At 57.2% G+C, this 22530-nt stretch overlaps 1 protein-coding gene across 1 annotated transcript in view; it reads left to right on the plus strand.

Moving 5' to 3' along the window:
• The window catches only part of Ccdc88c (coiled-coil and HOOK domain protein 88C), a 115082-nt gene that overhangs the window by 26710 nt on the left and 65842 nt on the right, over window positions 1–22530 (plus strand). The window contains exon 4 of the mRNA XM_076849749.2: window positions 20962–21031. Coding sequence (XP_076705864.2) covers window positions 20962–21031 — 70 coding nt within the window. The remainder of the gene's footprint in view (window positions 1–20961; window positions 21032–22530) is intronic.

Genomic DNA, 22530 nt, shown 5'->3' on the forward strand with positions numbered 1-22530 from the left:
TTATTTATTCATTGATTTTTGATTGGTACTTTTCACATATACATAAGAATGTCATTCTCTGTGCAGTATTTATATATGCATGTAATGTGATTTTGTTAAATTCATTTTGTATTTCCTCTCCCCTTCTCCCTCTTGAGCGTTTACTTTTTTAATTGTAGGCTCGTCATAGGGGAGAGAGGGTGTGCACAGTCATCAGACCGTCTATAAAAAGTATGAGGCGGATGGCTCATGAGTTAGTAACCCCATTTTATAGATGAGCAGGTGAGGCCCTGGGATAGTCATTGCTTCTGGCTACACGCTAATGGGTGTCAGACTTGAAATCAAGCTCAGGCCTTTGTGGTCCCTGTCCAGTGTTTCCTCTGCACTGTGTGGCCTCTGAATCAAAAACTGCACATGGACACTTCTAGAATGTGAAGATGTGCCCCACTCAGAGCAAACAGAGCCCTCTTCGGACTACTCAGGAAGGGCCCCAGCTTCTGGCTTCACAGCTTGATCCTGCCATGTCCACCTATGACCTCATCTCCAGGCCAGGTCTTGGAGACCTGGGGGCTGGCAAGTCCCACACACTGGCACTATGCTAGTTCCTGCCCATTGGCTCCCTTTCTATCTGAGGCTGCTGGAGGTTTCCACCTTTGTGAAGCTCTGAAGGTGGCATAGACCGTGGGCCGACACTGTGGGGTGGTGTGGAGCACAGCCGCAGGGCGTACTGTGGGACAGGAGGACTGCGGATGTGGGACCCGGAAAGGCATGGGGGGTGCCTCTGGTGAGTGGATTACTTTTTCCACCTGGGCTTTTGATGCTTTGGGGTCCTGCAGGCCTGCGAATCTGAACCTCACATCAAAACTAGCCCAGGGAGCCAGGCTCCTGGGAGACCTCCCCGGCCTTGGGAGTGGGGGGCTGGTGGTCTGAGGGCTCACGCTGCCTCTGTGGGGAGCAGCTGCTGTGAAAGAAAGCAAGAAAGGGAGGAGCTTGTCCTCTGGAGCGATGGGAATTGTGCTCTGATGCTGGGTGACTGAAGACTTGAGAGCCACCCCCGGCCTGTGCTGGGATTTGAAGAGCAGAGCTTAGGACGCCATAAGATGCAGCTGCATGTCCGTCCCTGGGCTTCTTGGTGACCAGGGGTGCGCCAGGGGTTCTGGGCCCGCCCTGCGGCCTGGGTGTGACCAGACAGGGAAGTGAGACTCCAGACCCAGAGTCTAGCATGTGGCTTGTTAGCACCACCCTGCCCAGTGCAGTTCCCCAGGGAGTAGCTGCCAGGGCAGGAGGCCTTGGCAGGGGTAGGCGGGCCACCCCTTACTCCCGGTGCCCTTGCAAAGCCACAGCACGGTCGTGTCTCAGTCTCAGCTCTTGGGGTATCTGGTTGGTCCTTGAGCCTTGGGTTTTGTAGATGGCTCTCCCACTTCAGTCTTGCTGGATGCAGTAGTCCTCTTGGAACCCAGGTGTGGTGCCCTCTGTGCCGTTGTGCCCAGATGGTGCGCTCACACTGTCTGCAGGGTGTGGTGTGCCTTCATGCCCAGGCGTGGTGCTCCGCAGGCTCTCCCCTCCCGGGGCTGCAGGTCTGGACCCTGCATCACCTGTTCCTAGAGAAGTTTGCACATAAACTCATTTCTGTCTCATTGTGGGAAAAACAGCCCTCATGTCTTTCGGCTGTTGCAATGTCCTCTCCATGGGAGGGCTGGCTCCAGGTCCCCATCTCTGTCCCCAGCAGAGCTGACAATAAAATGGTTTATAATCTGCAGGAGCACTGCGTCTTTTCCCAGCTTCATTTCCCCAAGAACAGAGCCGTTCCCAGGGGTGTCTGATTTCCCGCCGGCCATTCAGCAAGCCCCACGCCATTCTTAAGAGGGGAGGAACTGGTTCTGCAAGGTAAACCGATAGCTGGGTAGCTGCCTGGAGTCCTCAGTCGGTACAGAACGGGCAGCTTAATAAGTTACCTTCCAGGAGGCGGGATGCCCTGGTGCCCCCGCCCACCCCCAGCGCCCTAGCAGAGTGAGGGAGGAGCCTCCCCTCCCTTGGCCTTGCAGGGGAGGCTGGATCAAAGTGGGGCAGTTGGGCAGGAACAAAGCCAGCCTGCCTGGCAGTTTTCAGCCCCCTGAGTTCTGGCAGGACCCCCTCCCGCTCCTGGAGTGTGGCCAGCCTTGGAGACAGCTGCTCCCTGTGCTCGGGCTGGGCAGAGCCACAGGGGAGCAGCTTCACTCCCTGAGGGGCAGCTTCCCTGGCTCCATCTGCAGATGGGGAGGTGGCCCTGGGCTGGAAGGTGCTGAGAAGTGGGTGCTGGACCCCAGGCCTCGGAGCCCGGAGCCCTTCAGGAGCAATCTTATCTGGCTCCCAGAGGAGGCTGCCAGACAGGGCAGAGCAGCTCTGGCCGTGAGGGCAGCTGCCGGAGGGCAGAGCCCTGACTTCAGGGCTGAGGTCCTGAAAGGGAAGGATAGTGACGACAAGCTCCAGGGAGTGGTGGCCTTGGTGACTGGGATGGAGGTTGCAGCCCAGGGCTTGACAGGTGTCTGGGGCCTTGCTGCTGGTAGGTAGAGAGGCACTCTGAGGTCATGCTGTGTGCCTGAGAGGAGGTAAGGAACGGGGTTTAAAACTGGCACACCAGGGCTGGGGCGTGGCTCGGTGGCAGAGCACTTGCCTGGCCCTCGCAAGGCCTGTGGTCCCATTCCCAGCGCTACGTAGAACACACACTGCTCGACATGGCCCCACACGCCTGTCATCTCAGTGGCTCAGGAGGCTGAGGCAGGAGGATCACAATTTCAAAGCCAACCTCAGCAACTTAGTGAGGTCCTAAGCAACTTAGAAAGACCCTGTCTCAAAATAAAAAGGGCTGGGGATGTGGCTCAGTGGTTTAAGTGTTCCTGGGTTCGATATCTGGTACTAAAAGTAAATAAATAAGAAGACAATAAGTCAAGTTAAAAGAAAACATACTAAACACACAAAAAACTGATGCGTGGACTATGTATGGAGAGTGTGATTCCTGCCCCCGCCCCCGCCCCCAAATACTGGGGATTGACCATCAAGCTATACCCCAGCCCTTTTTATTTTTTTATTTTGAGGTGGGGGAGTCTCACAGGCCCTGCCAGGTCTTGAATTTGCCCTCCTCCTGCTTCAGCCTCCCGAGTGGCTGGGATTTCAGGTGTGCACCACCACACCTGCCGGGGGGCTGTGATGGAGTTAGTGCCCACTGTCTAGGACGGCTGTGGTCTCCTTGCTAAAGGAGGCCCGATGCTCGGGGTCGGTGTGCTGTGCTCGTTTCTGAGCCTGCAGTCAGGTGTGCGTTTACCCCGACCCCGAGGGCCATGCTTTCCCCTCTCGCTGGGTGCTCTGTCCTTGCCCACCATGGACCTGGCCCGGCCCTGGCCCCAAGGAGGGTCTCAGAGGCATACCAACATCCTCCTCACCCTTGAGGCGCCTGGAAGACAGAGAAGCAGGCTGAGCTGGAGCCGAGACAGCCCTGGGAGGGCCTTCATCTGAGGAACCCAGCAGAGTCTGCTGCCCCCTGACAAAGGGCCAGCCAGAGTCCCGGTCATCTGGGCAGGGCTCTTGGGTTGTTCCCACCTTTTTTTTGTTGTCATTCTGGGGATTGAACTCTGGGGTGCTTAACCACTGAGCCGCATCCCCAGTCCCTTTTTTTTTTTTTATCTTTATTTTATTTATTTATTTTTGTATGTGGTGCTGAGGAATGAACCCAGTGCCTCATGTGCACACCAGGCAAGTGCTCAACCACTGAGCTATAGCCCCAGCGCCCCCAGTCCCTTTTTTATGTTTTATTTTGAGACAGGGTCTCTCTAAGTCCTTAGGGCCTCCCTAAGTTGCTGAGTTTGGTCTCATACTTGCAGTCCTCCTGCCTCAGCCTCCCGGGTTGCTGGGGTTACAGGCGTGTGCCCTCGTGCCCAGTTGTGCTCCTACTTTCTGCATGCTCTTCTGCTGCATGCTGTTCTGTGGGGTGCACCATATTTACAGGGTCCTTAGAGCCCACTATCCAGGGAGTGGCAGGTAGGTTTAATCCTGGGTGTGGCTGAGGCTTTGAGCTTGATCCGTGGGGAAGAGGGCTTGATCCCTTAGTGAGGGATCAAGGAGGCGGCATGCCCTGGTGCCCCCGCCCACCCCCGGCGCCCAAGCAGAGTGAGGGAGGAGACAGGGGAAGGGGCATTAGAGTTCCGTGCACAGCATGTTACTTCCCGTTTTACAGATGAAAAACTGAGGTCTGGAGAAATCACGCCTCATCTCTGTTTCATGGTAGGTCTGGAACTAGAACCTGAGGTTGCTGAATTTCAACCCAGTGCTCTTTCTGCTGCCCTGGCATTGAGAAACCCATTCTAGCAAGAGAGCAGACCAAGTGCCCAACAGTTAGGGCAAAATTTCAGACTGACCCTGGAGAAACAGGCTGCTGAGAAACTGCACCCCAGGGGGAGTCAGGGAGGAGGCCAGAGGGGCTCAGACTGCAGAGAGGCCGGGTCCTGCAGGAGAGTCCTGTTTAGGTAGAGGACAGCTCTGACGTCCCCTCCAGGTACTCCTGCAGCCAGTCTGGCCACCTGGGGCAGAAGGTGTAAAAAGCCGCAGGCTCACCTCCCTGAGGTGCAAGGCTTTGAAGCGTTTTCCTTCACTAGTGCAAGAACGTCCAACCTCGTGAGCCCTGTCCACTCCTCCCACTTCTGGGCTGGCCTCCAGACACACACAGAGGCCTTCATTTTATGAAACATGCGGGTGGGGGGGCACTGAAAGCATGTAATTTCGGTCACATAAGAAAATGCCAATGTTCTCGGGAGATTGATTCTGGTGGAGGAGTGCATGACACCGTGTTCCAGTTTGCTTTGAAATTCTTTATTTTACAGCAAAGGGAAAAACCCTGAACTCAAAAGATCTTCCGGTGTGCTGGCTGCTTGGTCAGACCTGCTGTGGCTCTGTTCTGGTTGTTGGCGACTTGGAGTTTGTGCCCCTCAGGTTTTGTTTTGTTTGGTTTTGTTTTTTGTACCAGAGATTGAACCTCAGGGTGCTCAACTACTGAGCCACGTTCCCAGCCCTTTGTATTTTTTATTTTGAGACGGGGTCTCTCTGGGTTACTTAGGACCTCACTAAGTTGCTGAAGCTGGCCTCAAAGTTGCGATCTTCCTACTTCAGCCTCCTGAGTTGCTGGGATTTGGGGCGTGCACCACTGCACCTGACTTTGTGCCTGCCTTTGGAACATGTGAGATGGGTCTGGTGGGCCATAGTCCCCCCTCACATCAGGCCAGGGCTATACCTTTAACTCTGCCCACTCAGATGCTTCTTTGGAGCTACAGGGCGGGTACAGGTGGGACTTGGCCCAGGCCTGAGAGGCAGCTCTCCAGGTTGAGCTGAGAGTGTGGATCCCAGGACTCACTGCTTCCCACCCCGGCTCATAGTTCTGCTCTCGGGCAAGGGAGTCTGTTTGGTGCTTGTACAAGTTGCTTAATTTTTTCCACTAGCAATATTCCTGCACCCTCCCCTGGGATTGATGGCCACATGGTCAGCCCTCCAGCCTTGGTCCTCCTGGCTTGGTGGTTGGTGGGTGTGATCACAGAAGGGAGAAGACAGATCTGTGTCTGGAGACCCTGGAGCAGGCACATCACAGCCTTCAGGAGATGCACTTTCACCTCCGGGATTCTGTGGAGCCCTCCTGGGCTCCGAGGCTGGCCTCCAAACATGCAGGCCTTCATTCTAGGAAGCACATAGGGCAGACAGCTCTGCAGCTCGTAATTGGGGTTGTGAAAGAAAACTCCAGTGTTCTTTGGAGGTGGAATGACACAGCTCTATAATGTGCTTTAATATTGTTATAGCCCAGGGCAGCTCTTGCTCATTGTTGAATTGGAGAGGTGGACGCTGGGGCTAATCGTGTGGTTTTCTCTCCCTGGATTTGCATTGGCTGTTTTTCACAGGGAGAGTGTGAAGCGCGTGGTGTTCTCTGAAACCTCTTTGGCACGCGTGTAAATTTTCCAGCCACTTCCCCCGGGCCGAGCGCCACGGCTGGGTCTGCCGCCCTGGGTCTTGCCCGCCTCCCTTGGGCAAAGACCGAGGGGCTCTAGGTAACTGAAGTTTCCTGAAAAGTCGCTGCCCGTCTCGCCACCCAAGATGGCTGGAATCCCATCGTTAAAAGCTCGCAGAGGTTATTTTTACCCTTGTAGAAATAGTAATGTGTTTTGTTTTTATTGGATAAACATTTACTGAGCATCTCTGTATGAAGACCAAACAAACAGGAGAAAAGGAGTGCGGTGGGTGTGGCCCTGACGGTCCCAGCACCCCTCACTGGGCGCTGGGTGCCAGGACCCCAGGGAAGGGTCCCCGTAGGCTCCCCTGATACAGCATAGGGATGCTTCCTCACAGGGAAGTCCCACCAGGAGTCACACGTCCTGTGGGTGAAGCTGCCCCAGCCCTCAGCCACAGCTGAAGCATTCTGATCCTGTTCTCAGGGGAGACCCCTCTCCCGGTGACTGGGCTTTGGAGGGCAGGAAGGCCAGGTTTTCCACTTGGCCTCCGCAGATCCACTGGGTGGGGACTGAGTGGGGTGCTCTGTGGGAGGCCCACTGGTGAGGCTGGCGAAGGCCTGCTTCAGGAGGCTGTGCTGTCAGCTGCTGGGGCGCTGCTGGGGCCAGCAGAACAGGTGCTCCCCTGGAGTCTGATCCCCGGGAGCCTCTTTTCTGTGTGCTTGGGCAGCCTCCTGCCCTTGAGGCTTGCTTTGAGGAGGCCGTGACTGAGGCACCGGGCAGTGGGGTGGGAAGCCATGTGAGACTGGGCCCAAGCCCCAGCTGCCCTGGGTCACTGCTGGTCCTACGGGCTGGTCTGTGGGCACTTGCATTCCGCCCCTTGACCCTGAACTCAACCCGTGGAGGAGTCCACCTTGACGTAACCCTCTGACTGGCTGTGACCTCCTCCGGGCAGAGTTGCTGCCTCTGGCAAGAGCTGCTGGGACTCTGTGGGAGGCGTGGGTGGCAGGAGCGCTGGGTCGTGACGGGCTCCTGCACACACGGTGAGGCGGTCGTGGTGGGCCTGTTTGCCACCTCAGAAGGGGACGTTAACACAGGGGTGGGAAGGACCAAATCCCTGGGGCTCTCCAGTGAGTGCAGGTGATCCCAGCTGTTTCTGGTGGGAGTGCCAGTCGGTGTGGTCACTGTGGAAAAGTGGTTCAAGGCCTGAAGTTCAGCCTCCCCTACCCTGCACCTGGCACGGTGCACTCCTGGTGTGTGCCCAAGAGATACTTGCTGGGCGTTGGGAGACGCGCACAAGTGTCCACTGTCCTCCTGTGCACAATAACAAAAGCCTGGACAGGGCCCGATGCCCGTCGGCGAGGGACAGATGAACACGCTGAGACGTGATCGCATAATGGGACATTATCCAGCTGTCCAAACAGATTAACTGCAGCCGCACGCAGTGCATGCAAGGGTGGGCTCGAGGTGGAGCAGCGGGCCGGGTGGCACGGGCAGCCCCAGGTGGACAGAGGCTGAGTGAGGGTGCGTGCCGCACGGGAGTAGGGACTGCGCCCTTGCAGTTGGGGTCAGCGTGTCTTGGGTGGGAGGAGGTTTTACATTCCAAAAGGGCTGAAAGAAGGTGGGCCCTGTGTGCACCAGACGAGTGTCACGAGCCCAGTACCATTGTGCCCAGTAGTTACCCGTTCTGAGTCAAGCCCAGCAGGCCCGTTCCCACGTTAGTCTGGCTGCTGGGGTGGGGCGGGGTCTGTTTCCATAGCTGCCCTCCCCTGCTCTGCACCGTCACCGCCTGTGCCTCTGCTCCAGTCTCCCTGCTCCACCTGCCTGCTAGTGTTGTGACCTGTGGCCATGCGAGGTCTAAGTGTGGTGTGCTTCACCTGGGAAGCCTCCCTAGAGGAGGTGGCACCTCCCTCCCCCTTCCCCTCCCCCTCATCCTTCCCCTCCTTCCCCTTCTCTTCCTCCCCCTCCTCCCCTCCCCCCTCCTTCTCTTCCTCCTTCTCTTCCTCCTCCTCCTCCCCTCCTCCTTCTCTTCCTCCTCCTCCTCCCCTCCTCCTTCTCTTCCTCCTCCTCCCCCCTCTCCCCCTCACAGTGCTGTGCAGGGGTCAAGGCTCCAGCCTCCACAGAAGGCCACCCAGTACCCGGTCTGAGGGACTCTCAGCTTTGGTTTGACTTCTCATAAACTCAGATCTGGTGGAAGTTGCCGGTGTTCAGCTCTTTGTTGCTCACAGCTGGACATGATGCTCGATGGAGGTGCTTGAAGGCCCCCCCCCCCCCCCCCCCCCGCAGTGGTTCTTAGTGCTGTTGGGTCTGTGAGGACCTTACCGAGAACCCTGGGGACTTCAACAGAGGCCGGGGCTGGTGCTGCACACCTGTAACCCCAGGGGCTTGGAAGGCTGAGGCAAGAGAATTGCAAGTTCCAGGCCAGGCTCAGTGATTTCGCAAGACACCATCTCAAAATAAAAAAGGGCAGGGATGTGGCTCAGTGGCCAAGTGCCCCTGGGTTCAGTCCTCAGAACCAAAAAACAAAGTTGTCAACTCGAGTTGTGGTTTCCAGACTCTTTGGGACCTTCTGTGTTTCAGCAAGAGACCTGGACTCCCAGGTTGTTCCACTCACCCTTGGTGACCCCGCATGTCACTCACCCTCTGACTCCATTTGCCCCCCTGTTCAGTCACTCAGCAGCTGTGCCTGCTGCCTCTAGAGTTGGGCAGCCTATGTTGTCACCATTTGTGTGCCCTGGCACGTGGTCATGTGGACTGCCACCTTCAGAGCTGTCTGCAGAGGGGTACCCATGTCCTGGGGCCACCTGGGTCTGGCATTGCCGCCCAGGAGTGGCCTGTAGGCTCCCGCTCTCCCCACCCTGTTAACCTGCCCGTGCCAGCCCACTGGCCATTGTCCCCTCCCCAGAGAAGGCCCAGTCAGAGGCGCGTGAGCTGTGGCTCAGGCAGCCCCTTCCTCGTGGCTTCAGTCTCTCTTCGTTCTCCCTCCTCCCAGAGACCAGTGCAGGGGGGGGCCCTGGCCAGATGGATGTGGAGCGCATGCCCAGGGCAGTCCTGTACGAGGCCTGGGGTCCGGCCTCGCCTCTGGGGCCTGGGTGACTGGGCAGCTGTGGTCACTTTGGAATGCTAACCCCAGGGGATTGGCAGCAGGCGCCTCTGCAGTGTGGCTATTGGACAGAAAGTCCTTTCCCACCTTGGCAGGCCTTGGGGCGTCTTGGTGGCCAGCTGGGGACCCAGCCAGCGCTGCGGCTCACCCTGCTCTGGCCAGCTGTGACGCCCCCTCTGCCCTCGAGCCGAGGAGGGTCCGGGAAGACAGCTGTGGCCTCCGCACTCCATCTCTGTTGTGCAGAGCGGCTCCCGAAGCCCCCCAGGACTGCCTTCCTGGCTCTGCGCTGCTGGTGAGGTTGGTGACTGCATCGGAGCCCTGGGAAGTGGGGTCCCGTCTGCCCCCTTCACCATCAGTCACATCCCCCCCCCCCCAGCACGGGGCGAGTAGATCAGGGCTCCGTGAGCGTCATGGAGTGCGCAGGTGCCATGGCTAGGAGAGTGAGGCGGTGCCCAGAGGACAGGGACCGGGGTCGGATGCCAGCCAGGAGCCCACCCCACGCCCGAGTGCACCTGCCCTGGGAGAACAACTTGGGCTCTGGGAGCTAGGACACGGTCTCTGCGGGAGAGAAGCCTGGCGCGTTCCTCCTCCACACCAACCCCGGGACTTGTGGCCCCTCGTTAGCTCGTTTCACAAATGGTGATTGACCCTCCTATGTGCCTGGCTCTGGGAAACTGCGGGGCGCAGACGGTTGGAATTGCTGCTCCCAGGCTGGCAGGGAGACTGGAGGGTGAGGCTTTTTTGGAAGCTCAGTCCACAGCCCTGCACCAGTGGAGAGACTTACCGGTCCCTTGCCCATGGACGCTGCGTGTCTGATAGCACGCATAGGTTATGACGCCTGTCACGTTTGATTACGTGTGAGTACCACCGCACCTTAATTCCTGGTGTGATGGACGTCCCTGGTCAGCCTTGGCACTCGCTGCCTCTGCGCTCACATCAGCCTCCAAGTCCTTCTCGGCCCAGCACACCAGGGAGCCACGACTGGCCTCCTTTGCCTGGAACCAGAGTTAACCCCACTTTGTGACCCCTGCTCGTGTGAGAGCGCCCTGTGCGAGCTCCCTGTGCCTCCCGAGGCTTCGGAGAGGCACGTCTGACCTTCGGCAGGCACTGTTGGACTTCTGGAAAGAGCCTCAGAGGTGGCCTGGGCCACCACCAGCATGGTGCTCACAGGTCACTGCATGCTCTGGCCACTGGCCCTTCTGCCGGCTCTTCCTCTGGCCGTAACCCTCCGATTCCATATCCCGCTGGCTCATGCCCTGGCTGCAGTTGTGTCTTGCTTGGCTCTGGTCCCTCCCAGGCCCGGGGCCCATATCTGCAGTAGCCTTTCAGCACGAGGTGTCTCCTCGCACACCCACAACAGGTCTTTACTTACCTTTTATCTCCCTCATTTACTATAGTATCCTGAGCGATCAGAAGTAACTGGATCAACAGATCTTGCGTTAGCAGGTTGACCCAGCTCTGGCTGTGCCTGCCACGCTCAGGACTAGATGCTCTAATACAGCCAAGTGTGGTGGTGCACGCCTGCAATCCCAGCAGCTCAGGAGGCTGAGGTAGGAGGATCGCCAAGTTCCAGACCAGCCCTCAGCAACCTTCTGAGGCCCTAAGTGACTTAGCGAGACCCCATCTCAAAATAAAAAAAAAGGGCTGGGAATGTGGCTGAGTGGCCCCTGTGTTTAATCCTTAGTACCAGGAAAAAGCAAAACAAAAACCTCTGATATGCACAAAGCATGTGGCCCAGCTTCTGGTTTATTAGGCCCTCCGATTTTCCCTGTTCTAAGTAGTGTCCCCTGTGCTGTAGTTAGGCAGGTGTGCCTGCTGTGGGGTCCTGAGGCCTCTGTCGTCACCAGACCTTCCTGCCTGTAACCACTTCCATTCAGCTGGTGGTTGGTGGGCATCTGCGTGGGCCAGCAGCTGACCCTGAAGTTCCCGGCAACCTGGAGTGCTGGGTGTGCTGTGCAGGCTCCCAGGCGGGGGGAGGAGGGGGCTCGAAGGCTCAGCAACTGGGAGGCAGCTGGTGTACCCGGGAGTGGAGGCTTGGGTAAGGCCAGACATTGGCAGGGACCCCTGTAGGCCAGAGAGAATTGCATCAGATGGGGGTGGCCAGAGGACAGGCTGGACCACAGCTGGCCCCTCTGCTCACCCTCAGCCTGCAGCAGCCCTGATGTTGATAACATCTGTTGAGATTTTCACTTCCTGCTGAAATATTACTCGTGAAACTTGTTATTTCTTCACCTTCCTCTTCCCCGGTGTCCTGAGCTGCCCTCCTTCGGTTTCCTGCTAGGGAATAGATTCCTGGTGAGGGAGCAGTTCCCTGATCTCCCGCAAGCTCCGGTTGCTGCGTGAAGCTGCTGGTTGGCAGGGTGTGCCTGCTTGGTGGCCCCTCTTTTGGAGGGGCGAGCAGGGCTCTCCCTGGATCAGACAGTCCTGCTTGCTGGCCTGCTGTGGAGATCCAGCAGCCCCCTCTGTTCCCACAGAGCTTCTCCTGCTCCCCCACCTTCTCCACTCACCCACCCGGGGCTATACCTGTGCTGCACCGAGCAGGCATCGCTAGGCAACCGCAGCACAGTCTCCCGCTGAGCCCAGAGCGGCCTCCACGGCCCCACAGTTCCCAACACAGGTCTCCACCAGCCACGAAGGTGGGAGCCACCCTGGGAAGTTATGTGTTTCCTGTTTCTCTCGAGGCTGGAGGCAAAGGAGGCCGTGGAGAGAGCTCTGTTCCTGGCCCTCAGGAGTGGAGCTCCTCATGCACACGTGCCTGTGGCCTGTGCTGGGCCTCACTTCTGGGGCAGTGGCCCTGCCTTTGCGCCCAGCAGAGCTGCTCTGGGCTGACGCAGGTACGGTGTTGCCCCCAACAGGTCGAGATCAGCGCTCAGCTAAACTACAAGTCCAGGACAGGCGTTGGGTTTTGCCGGCACCTGCTGGGGCCTGATTAGGTCCAGGCACAGTGCTTGGCTGCCTGTGGAGTAGGTGTGGTGTCTGGCAGGGGCAGAAGCTGAGGCCCAGCAGCGCCAGGTTGGTGGTGGAGCTGGCACAGTGGACCGCAGGGCTGCCTCTGTTTGGATAAGCACAGATGGGCACTCCCAGTGCAGAGGCTCTGTGCATATTTGGTTCTCATTGTCACATTGGACTGCAGTGGGGAGTGTCAAACCAGCCCTGTGCTGGGAGATACAATGTGGGGGTGACTTTTGCTTCTTGCAGAATTTCCAGCCCCCACTCCCAGTCCAGGTCAGATACTTGCACATCTACCTTCAGGGCACCTTCTCCATGTTCTTTCCCACCTCAGCTTAGGGGGCCCTCCTTTTTGGAGTCTGTATTAGCCCCTTTTCTTTTGTTGTAACATAATACCTGATGTGGGTACTTTATAAAGAAAAGAGGTTTGTTTAGCTCACAGTTTTGGAGACTGAGAGTCCAAGATCAGGTGACCTCTTCAGGCTTCTTGGTGGATGGTGTCACAGTGACAGGAGTACATCCTCCTAAATAAGATGGCATGAGGAATTCAGAGGCCAGGCTCACTATACCAACCCACTCTCTTTTCTGAGGTGATGTCCCCCAGTGTTCTGGTCACCCCCCCCCCCCCCCCCCCCCGGTCATGCAGGTTCTATCACGCTTCCAGCCATGTCCTCCCATCCGCTCCTGCAGGACTGTCCCCGAGGGGGCAGGCTCTGCGTCAGGGCCAGTGCAGGCGCACACTCTGGCTGTCCTCCCAGCTGCCTGCAGCCTTCGTCATTATCTTCTGCACTCACAGTCCCCAAACAAGCACACCCGAGGCACCGGTAAGAGCCCAGGGGCCGCGGTGGCCTGGATGAAGTCATGGCCGCAGCCTGCCGGGGGAGCTCTGCCCCCCTTCCAGAGCAGCGCTGGGTGGCTCCGCTGACTCAGAGGCGGTACCCCTTGTCCAGTGGTGCTCACAGGGAGGCCTGTTCGGGCTGGGGCCTGGGTTGGTGGACTGGCGGCCTTTCCTGTCCCCACAGGCCACGGCAGGCTGGTGGCTGCCAGGCACTCTCTGCCACTTCTGCTCTGCCGTGCGCCTTGGGAGTAAGGACCTGAGGGCAGCAGCTCGGGCAGTGGGTGGGTGGCAGCGTGTGGGGCTCCAGCCCTGCCCAGGCGGTGCAGAGGGACATGGCGGGGTGGCACCGCACTGCCCCGCAGAATCGTCCCCTCTGGAGCTTGCTGCTGCTGCGCCCAGGGAAGCCCCCGCCTCCTGGCTGGGTGGCTCCCGCGTCCCACCCACCCTGCAAGCTGCAGAGCCCCTGGCCACGCCCCCTCTGCCCGCCCCTGCCTCCCACCTGCAAACCCTGGGCTTTTCCAAGAAGCTCAGAGGAAGGTGCCCACAGCCAGAGCGCTCGCTGGGCCACGGGCGGCCCCTCTGCCCAGCACTCGTGCTGTCCTCCTAGCTGGGAGGGGAGCATGGGGGGGTGCAGGCCCTTGAAGCACAGACCCTCTCCCTTCCCGTGGCCAGGCCTCCAGGTCCTCCTTCCCCTCCCCCAAGGCCACTCCTGGCAAAGCCCTGGTGTGGACGCTGCTAGTGGTCGGGCTCTGGGTGTGGTACAGGGAGCCCTGGGGCAGAGTCCAAGGACACCTGGCTTCAGACTGCATTCTGCTCCAGGCCTGGCCTCCTGGCCCTGCAGGTATCCACAGGCATCCTCCCCAGGCCCTGATGTTGGCCGGGCTCTGCGCGCAGTGTCCACGCTTGGAAGGCCTCCGTTGCTTGGAACTCACTGTGGTTGCCAGTGACTCCACTGCAGGTCGGTCAGCTGTTGGTGACCAGGTGGGCATTGCTTGTCAGTGGCTCTGGAAGCTCTGTTCTCAGGCAGAAGTTACTTTCCGAGGACAGAGCTCTGGGCTGCGCCAGCCCCTCCATCATCTTTGGTCTTGGGGCTCAGAACCCGGCCTGCTGGCATCAGAGCAGCCCCGGGCATCACACAGCCCTAAAGGGAAGGGGATAGGTGCTCCTGGGGTACCTGAAGTGTCCCCAAGCTCGTCCCTGTTGGGATTCCCTGGATTCTTCTTGGACGCGGAGCCTGCCTGCTTGTCAGAGCCGGCAGCCGTTGGGTTCATGACACGGAACACGTGCTCTGTCCTCTTGCCTGGCGCATCTCCCCTTCCCAGCCCTTCCCTCCACCCTCTGAAGGAGCCCAAGGCCCCTGGAGACTGTGGAGTCCTAATCCTGTTAACAGACAAGGGATGGCTCAGAGAGGGACGGACTTGCCCCTGGTCACACAGCAAGTTAAAGGCGGAGACAGGAGTCAGTGGCTTCACCCTCATCAGTGGTGGTGGGCTTCCAGGGGCCCCTGCCCCCAGCCCCCAGCCCCCACAGTCCTCTTCCTCCTCCATCAGTCCAAAGGACATACTTCTCTTACTTTCTGTGCACAGCTGCGAGGACAGGCGTGGGCCGAGTTCCGGGGAGGGTTGCTGGTGGTGTTGTCACCTCAGGCAGGCCTTAAAACGGCTGGGTACTCTGCGGCTGGGTACTCTGCGCAGCGTGGCCTGATTAAGGGAGCCAGTGCTGTGCAGATGGAGCTGGTTTCAGGCCCTGGGGACCCCGGGTTAATTGAAAGGAGGTGGGACAGATGGATTGAGTCTGTTGGTGGCTTCACGGGGAGCTGTCAATACGGAAGCCCGCTTTTTACGCTCTCCTCTACTTGCTGGCTTTGCCAGGGTGGCCTGCCCCAGCCAGAGGGGCCTCGGCGGAGCCAGAGTAAGCTCGCCCTGGGGACCCGGCTCTGAGCAGAGGTGGGAGAAATCATTGCTTAAATCCTCACTTACTTTCCTCCCAGCAGCTAAGTTGGGAAATGGCGCTCCTGGCCGTGAGGTTTCCAGAAAGCAGCTGTGGCCTTTGGTTTGAGTCCCCCTTTCCCTTGGAAGGGGTGGCTGGGCTGGGGTGGGCCGTTGAGTGACATGGGTCAGTACTGAAGATGCGTGGCAGGTGTCACCCACACAGGGTGCCCGGGTTTGGGCCAGGGGGAGACGGCATGCAGACCCTGTTCCCCTCAGTCTGCATCCTGCTGTGAGACCTGAGGACCCGCGTGTGCTTTGGGTCCTTCGGGTGGGAAGTGTTGGTGATGCTTGCCCTGGCCACCGCGTGGGAGTGTTGGGGGAGGAAAGGAGACAGGACCTCTCTCTGGTGGCTGTTCCTGGTTGGGAGGGGAGGTTGGTTGGCCCCAGTGCCATTTGCAGGTGGTTTTGGCTGAAGCCCATTCAGGGCACCCTCTAGGCCAAATCAAGGTGAGAGGTTTTGTGAGGTGGGTCACAGTGTGTGCAGAGCGTGCGTGGAACTGTCTTGGCTTAGGGGTGTATGTGGGCCCCCGTTGGTCCCAATTGCCTGCACCTAGCTGGCCCTGTGCGGCTTCCGGGGTAGGTGTCCTGCGGGGCCGTGAGCACTGCCCCTTTCCTGGAGCCCTGGACACATTTGCATACAGGGGGGCCTTCCTGGGGGGAGTCCTTCTGTAGTCTGGGCTTAGAAACTCACCTTGTTTCACTGAGTTTGCTCAAATGATTGCATTTGGTCCTTTGGGTGCTGGGGGAGCTGGGTGCTGGGACGCAGTGCTCTACCTCTGAGCTGCCTCTCCAGCCTCATGTTTGGGGCTTTATAATCAGAAAGCATGGTGTATTCAGACCAGCCTGAAAATTCCCTTTCAAATATTTCTTTTAATTTGTATTCAATATTCCACTTACACGAGTGATGGAAAATCATAAACAGATTCTAAACTAACTCCTTTCCCCTCCCACTTTGAAGGGTCTTTAACTTGCGCTCGCAACTCCAAGCTGTGCATCTTGAGGAATATGGTGTCAGACCTTGCCAGGTTCCGGGGCAGAGGAACCAAGTGAGCAGAGAACCACCGTCTCCACTGCAGGGCAAAGCAGCTGCTTTTCAGGACCCGATCCTCTGTCACTGTGGCGGAGAGGAGACACCTCCCACACAGGCGGCTTCTAAAACTGTACTCAGTACAAAACTTGAGGAATATTTTCCCATCTATTTTTCCAACTGTCACTATTAGCAGCTTTTTGCTGGCTGAGGGGGGGTCTGACTGACAGGCCAAATGTGGGTGCTCCATGCAGATGAAGCCGTGGCAGCCTGGCGGGAGGGTCCCATGTGATTATGAGCACTGGGTGCTGCATGGAGGAGGTGACATTTCAGCCACAGGTCGAGGACAAGTGGGGTCTGACTGGGGGACCAGGTGGTGGGACGGGTGAGGAAGAGCACCCTGGTGGGTGGCGCACACGCGGGCTTGACCTGCTCTTAGGCTCGGCAGACAGGACACTGGCTGGTGCTGTCCTTCGCCTCAGGAAGTCTGTGGCTGCTGTCCCTGTGCTGTGGCTCACCCCCGCCCTGCCCCTGCCCTACCCAGAGCCCTCGACTCTCAGGAGGCGCCAAGTGTGTGTCCTTTGAGTACTGGCACCCACACGAGGCCCTCACACAGACTGGCTTCACCCCTCTTCTGCTTTTCAGTCTCCACCCAGAGAGCGTGGGCAGGTCAGCGGTGGCCTTCCTTGGGTCTGGTTTGGTTTTTTGTCCTGGAGGTTGAACCCAGGGGTGCTTAGCCACACCCCAGCCCTTTTCATTTTTATTTTGAGACTGGGTCTTGCTAAGTTGCTGAGGCTGGCCTTGAACTTGGGCTCCTCCTGCCTCAGCCTGGGGTTACAGGCTGGTGCCACCCCGCTTAGCCTCCTTGGGGCTTTTTGTTGCTGTTGGTTGTTTTGGTACAGGGAATTGAACTCGGGGCCCTCGACCACTGAGCCGCATCCCCAGCCCTATTTTGTATCTTATTTAGAGACAGGGTCTCCCTGAGGTGCTTAGTGCCTCGCTTTTGCTGAGGCTGGCTTTGGATTTGTGATTCTCTTGCCTCAGCCTCCCCAGCCGCTGGATTACAGTGCCCACCGTGCCCGCTGTGCCCGCCGTGCCGGCCTCCTTAGGCTTTTATTTCCGCCGGTGGAAGCTCATTCCACTGGTTGGACCATCCCCATCTCCGTGGCAACCTTCACGTCACTGCTCCTCCTGGAGCCGCTGCCGGGGGTGTGACTTGACTTTCCTGGGGTTCCCCTCTCTGTGGCTCCTGCATTGATGGCTCCCACTCCCTCCCCACCCTCAGAGGCTCCTTCCAAGGACCTCCACATTTGTCCTTGGGCAGCATTGATCTTGCCCTCCTGACACATGATCGAGCAGTGACAGCCTGCATTTTCATTTGGGGGAGAAAAAGATTTTTTTTTCGTTTTTCATGGAGTCATTGTTCTTGATCCAGCTGTCCCCATGTTTTCAGTGGAAACCAAAGCTGACCTCCCCTTGCCCGCACGTGGCTCGGACAGGGCCGTGTGTTTGTCCCGGCTGTGGGAAGGATGGCCCTCTGTCTGAGTGGGTTGCGGGCAGGCGGCCTGGCTGGGGATAGGGCTTTCCTCGAAGCCCCTACTAGCTCAGGTAGTGGGGTGGACCTCCTGGGACACCCAGGTCTGTGTCTCTAAGGGGCATGGGCCGCTGTCTCTGGGACACTCCTGGCCAGCATTTGTCCCTCCCCTTGTGTTTCCTGGTGGGGCTGCTGTTTGCTTTATTGCGGGGATTTTAAAATGGCAGTGCATTTCGTCTGTCACGGTGGGTGCTTGTGAGTTGTCCTAGAGGAAGGGATGATAACCGTCTGGTCCTCTATTGGGTCTCTTCCTAGCTCAGAGCTGGTAAGTAGCTGCCTCTATCTGCAGTTCTCTGAGGGCAGCTGTGCCACCAGGTTACGTTATTTTAATTTAAGGTGATGTGACCCTATTGCACAGCTTTAGGAGGTGCTGGGGAAGCTTGGTGGGGATCTGATTGCTCCAGTAAAGAACACCCTGTCATTTTGGTCTGTGTCCTTTGGGGTTTCTGCTCCACCGAACACTCAGCCAGCAGCGTTCCTACACCGTGTGCCCTCTGCTTGCTCTGTGCTTCTGCTCTCAGACTCTGTTCTGCAGTGACCCTGAGAGCCACCGCTGCAGGCCTTGAGGTCACACAGCACTGCCTCACCTCCCCCACTGAAGGTCAGGGTCAGGGAGCCGATTCTGAGGGGGAGGGCAGCTTCCTGGGCTCCTGGACCCTGAGTGCAGACACAGATGCTGCCCCTGGGTCCCGCCACCAGCTGGGGTGACAGAAGCTTCCTGGGAGGGTCCTGGCCTCTCCTTGGCCGTGGCTGATTGAGAAGATCAATGTTTGGGGTTTGTGGCTGAGTGGTGTCTTCTATTAGGACGTACTTTCCAGCCCTGTGTGGCCTGGGCCTTGAGCTGCCCCTGCAGGATCCAGACAGACAGACAGACACAGACAGACACAGACAGACACAGACACACACACACACACACACACACACACACACGGTTTTCTTTCTTATTTGGTCTCTGGGAGGGATATTTGCAGCAGTTAACTGCCAGTGGGTCACCCCAGGATGCAGCTGGTCCCCGCTTATTTATGAAAAGGAAACTCCGGAGTTTCCCCAGCGTCTTGTGTGGGGATCTGAAGGCCCACCCACTTGAGGGGGACTGGGGAAGGGGCATAAGATCCACCCTTGATTGTGATCTTTGCACCCCACCCCAAATGCTTGCTCTGTAGGGGGGATCTCTGGGAGGACCAGCCCGAGCCGGAGCTGCACGGTGGCCTGTCCCTGGTCTGTCTGTGGTGTTTCAAGGTGGCACCAGCAGGGCGAGTTGGCAGATCTTGAGGGGCTGTCCAGAGCATACCACTGGGCCACTCTCCAGCATCGCAGGGCCTGCCCCTCGCACCCGGCTGGGGTGGGACCAGGTGCCCCAGCAGACCCATGTCGCCTGCGCCTCCACAGTGGCCCTCTGTTCCCAGTGCCAGCAGGGAGGGTCCCCTCGTCAGCACCCTGCTCACGTCCCTGCTAGACTGAGGGCCTGGTCTGTCACCCCAGAGGCCCTTTCACTGCAGGTTTCTAGGGAAAACAAAGGTGTGAGGGGACTCGTGGGCCACCAGTCCCCATCACTGGTGCTGGGTGGTCTCTAGCTACCTGTGGCTGTGCCAGGCCTCAAGATGTGGCTGGTGTGTCTGAGGAAGTGGCTGTATCATTTAACTTCAAGTTAAAGCAGATTCTCGATTCAGTTAGAGGAAAATGATGACGGGTTTGGACCAGCTCAGCTCAGGAATAGCAGTCTTTTTTCCACTGTAAGTTTCATGAAATTTGCATGCAATTCAGGGTTTCCAGTGGAGATTTAGCATTCAAATTGAGGTGTGCTGTAAGTGTAAAACACACCCGAATTATAAAAGTTAAAAAAAACCCACACTGAATTTCAAATACAGCATGCAAAAAACATGGGATATTTCAACAGTGCATTTTATATTATGTGTTGAGATGATTATAGTTTAGATAATGGGCTTAACTCGAGTATATTCTTAGAATAATTCTGCCTGTTTACTTTTTAAAAGGTGGCTACTAGAAATTTGAAATTAATGTCTCAAGTTACGCACCTGGCCTGAGTCTGCTTTTCTGGAATGTGATGGATCGTCTTTTAGGGAAATTAGTTCAGGGTTTGGAGGCATTTTTGGCCATAGGGTCAGATCTTGGGAGGCCCATTTTTTTTTTTTTAATTTTTAATTTAATTTTATTTTTAAGAGCGAAAGGAGTAGGATTTATCAAGTGTGAAGAATAGAATCAGAGGTCTCGCAGGAACAGGGGGGACCTCTGACAGGGGTTGCCCCTCCCCAGGGTGTTTTGAAAGACACAAAATTTAAAAAATATTTTTTTTCCCTTTTTCAATTTATTTATTTTTGTGGTACAAGGGATCAAAAAACCTTTCCTTAATTGCAAAATGTGTTTCTTATGGGGAAAATTAGAAAGTATGGATTAAATGAAATTAAATGGAAGGTGAATACAGAGGCTTCCTACCAATACTTTGTCAGTATTTTGCTTAGATTATCATTAGCATAAAAGTACCACTTTCTTAAGATCTTGAAGATTAGTTCAGAAACAAAACAAAAGCAGACATGGGTCTGCTGGGGCACCTGGTCCCACCCCAGCGGGGTGTGAGGGGCAGGCCCTGCGATGCTGGAGAGTGGCCCACGTGGTCTCATTTATCAACTTGTGTACCGGGATGGAGGATCGAGGGATCCCAAGACTTGGATGGTGGTGGCAGGACAGCAGCCAGGAATTGGAAAGGGAGGGCAGATGGTGGGCGAAGGTGACCTTGGTTCTCTCCCAAGGTGGCCCGAGCCCTGGAAATAGCCCTTTATCTTGTGTAAAACTGGGTTCTTCCCTCTGATTTGTGAAAAGCTGGACGTACTGTCAGGGAAGGAGCCCACCTGGCTTGAGAAATGCTGTGGGAGGTGCGGGCGGGGCTGGTCTAGAGCGGAGCTCCTGAAAGACCCCCGGGAGACGGCATGGTGGAGGGACTGTCCTGGCCTTTCTTCCCAGGCCCTTGGTGTGAGGGCCAGGAGCAGCTTCTGTCCCCCGCCCCTCCCCGCCATCTCTACTCAGAGTAGCCCTGATGGCTTCCTGTCCCAGGATGTAGCCTCTGTCTGCTGCCCTAGGAGCAATGCCTGGATCCTTAATCCTGAGGTTGAGGAGCCTGAGGACTTAATGATTCCTGATCTCTCTGGGGAGCATCTCTAATTCCTATTCTCTATTCTGTTTTAATCGCATAAGATGCAATAAAAATAATTAGGGATGTCTTTAAAAACAAGCCCAGCCCTAGCGTGCCTTCCCTCTTTCCCACAGTCTCTCTACATGCAGACGTCATCTTTTACTTGATCATGATCACGGCAGAAGTACGATCACACTTTGATCTTTTTACGTATGTTTTTGTCTTAACTAGCCCTTCCTGCTGTGTGGTGTCTTCGCAGTCACCCTTGGTGGCTGCGCACTCACCCGGCGACTCCATCAAATGTGATTTACGTGATCACTCTTTATTTTTGCTTCTGTTCTTAACGGTGCCTTTCTCCCTTTGTCTCTGTAGGAAGTTCTCCAGCAGCTGATCGTAATGAATTTGCCCAATGTTTTGATGATTGGCAAAGACCCGCTGTCTGGTGAGTGAAAGTGCCCCTCACCCCCTGGAGTGCCCGGGCAGTGCCATTGGCTTTGGACAGCTGTTGGCCACTGAGCCCTGGCTGCGGGCTTGGAGCCAGCACAGTGGAATCACATGACCGTTTTGGTGAGATTTTAAAGGGTGGGTTTACTGCCGCGAGGCCTGAAGCCAAGAGCGTATTTCTTCCTGCAGAGTGAATCCTTCCTGGCTCATTGGCTGTGCGTGCTGAGGCTCAGGAGGCCACTGCTGTGTGCCACCTGAGAGGATGGGTCTGGATCTTGGGGTCTGAGTCGTGAGCAGGGTCCCGGGGTCTCTTGGCCTTGAGCAGAATCAGATTCCCCGTGCTGAGTGCAGGATGTAGCCGATGGATAAGGATCAAGGATCCAGGTGTTACTCTGGACTGTGGCACCAGATCTGGGAGAGGCTGCACCTTGGGGTGCCGGGGGCAGCACCTTAGGCGAGCATCTTTCTCAGTGTGGATGTCTGTCCTGTGCTGGGTCCTGTGAGGCTCTGCTCTTGCTGCTCTAAGGCAGCACTCCCCAGGGCGCGTGGTCATTCATCTGTCTTGTGTCCCCATCTGGACTTGGAGTACCCAGTGGGCAAAGGTTCTAAGTCCTCCTGCCTCTGATGCTCGATGTCGGTTTGAAAGACCAGGTGAGGTGTCCTCCTGCCATCTTCCAGAGCATGAGCTTACTTCACACCTGTCAGGTAGCTCCTGGGTGACTCGAAGAGGTGACAGATCCCCTCCCTTCACATTGTTTGCTGTCCTCTGGCTCACAGGCCCCAGGGGTGCCTTACTCCTGGGCGGTGTTCTAGTGGAGACCTTGTGGGTGTTTGGAACCCCGCTGGGGCCTCCTGGGTGAGTGAGGTACAGGAAGGCAGGAAAGCCCCCACCTGTAGAATAGCAGGAGGCCAGGGATCCCAGATGCTAGAGGACGGAGCCCCCATTGCTGGTCTCTCCTTCCCCAGCCTCACTGGAGTCTGACTATCCTTTCTCCCGTCTGTGACAGAAATTAAGTTGCCTTGTACACCAAGTGCCCAGCCAAGACCGTGAATCAGAGGTGCAGCTGTCCCTGGGAGCCACGTCCCTGAGGGTGCAGCCGCAGCCACCTCCTTGTACATGGGGGTGGGGCACTCTCTGGGCCCCAGCCAGCCATGTGTCCCCTTTACTGTGTGAGCCAAAGGAAGAGGTGTCCTTAGCCGCCTGCTGGCCTCACATCGTCTATCACAGTGGCCCGGGAGTCTGCCCAGGCTACCTGGGGCTCCTGGCAGGGCGCACCCTCCCATTCCGTGAGTTACAACAGGGGCCTTCGGTTCTCCTCGCCCCTCCTCGGCCCTGGCTCTGCTTTCTGCCTTTATTTTACCCCTCCTTATCCCCCAGGAAATAAAGGTGGAAGATGTCAAATCAGCACCCCAGCCACATCCCGGGGCTCTAGGGACAGTGGGGACCCTGGTGACTTCAGGGAAGGGGGTCTGCTTTGCCAGGAAGGCCTGCGCTGC

Source organism: Callospermophilus lateralis, chromosome 3 (genome assembly GCF_048772815.1).
Source record: "Callospermophilus lateralis isolate mCalLat2 chromosome 3, mCalLat2.hap1, whole genome shotgun sequence".
NCBI lineage: Eukaryota > Metazoa > Chordata > Mammalia > Rodentia > Sciuridae > Callospermophilus > Callospermophilus lateralis.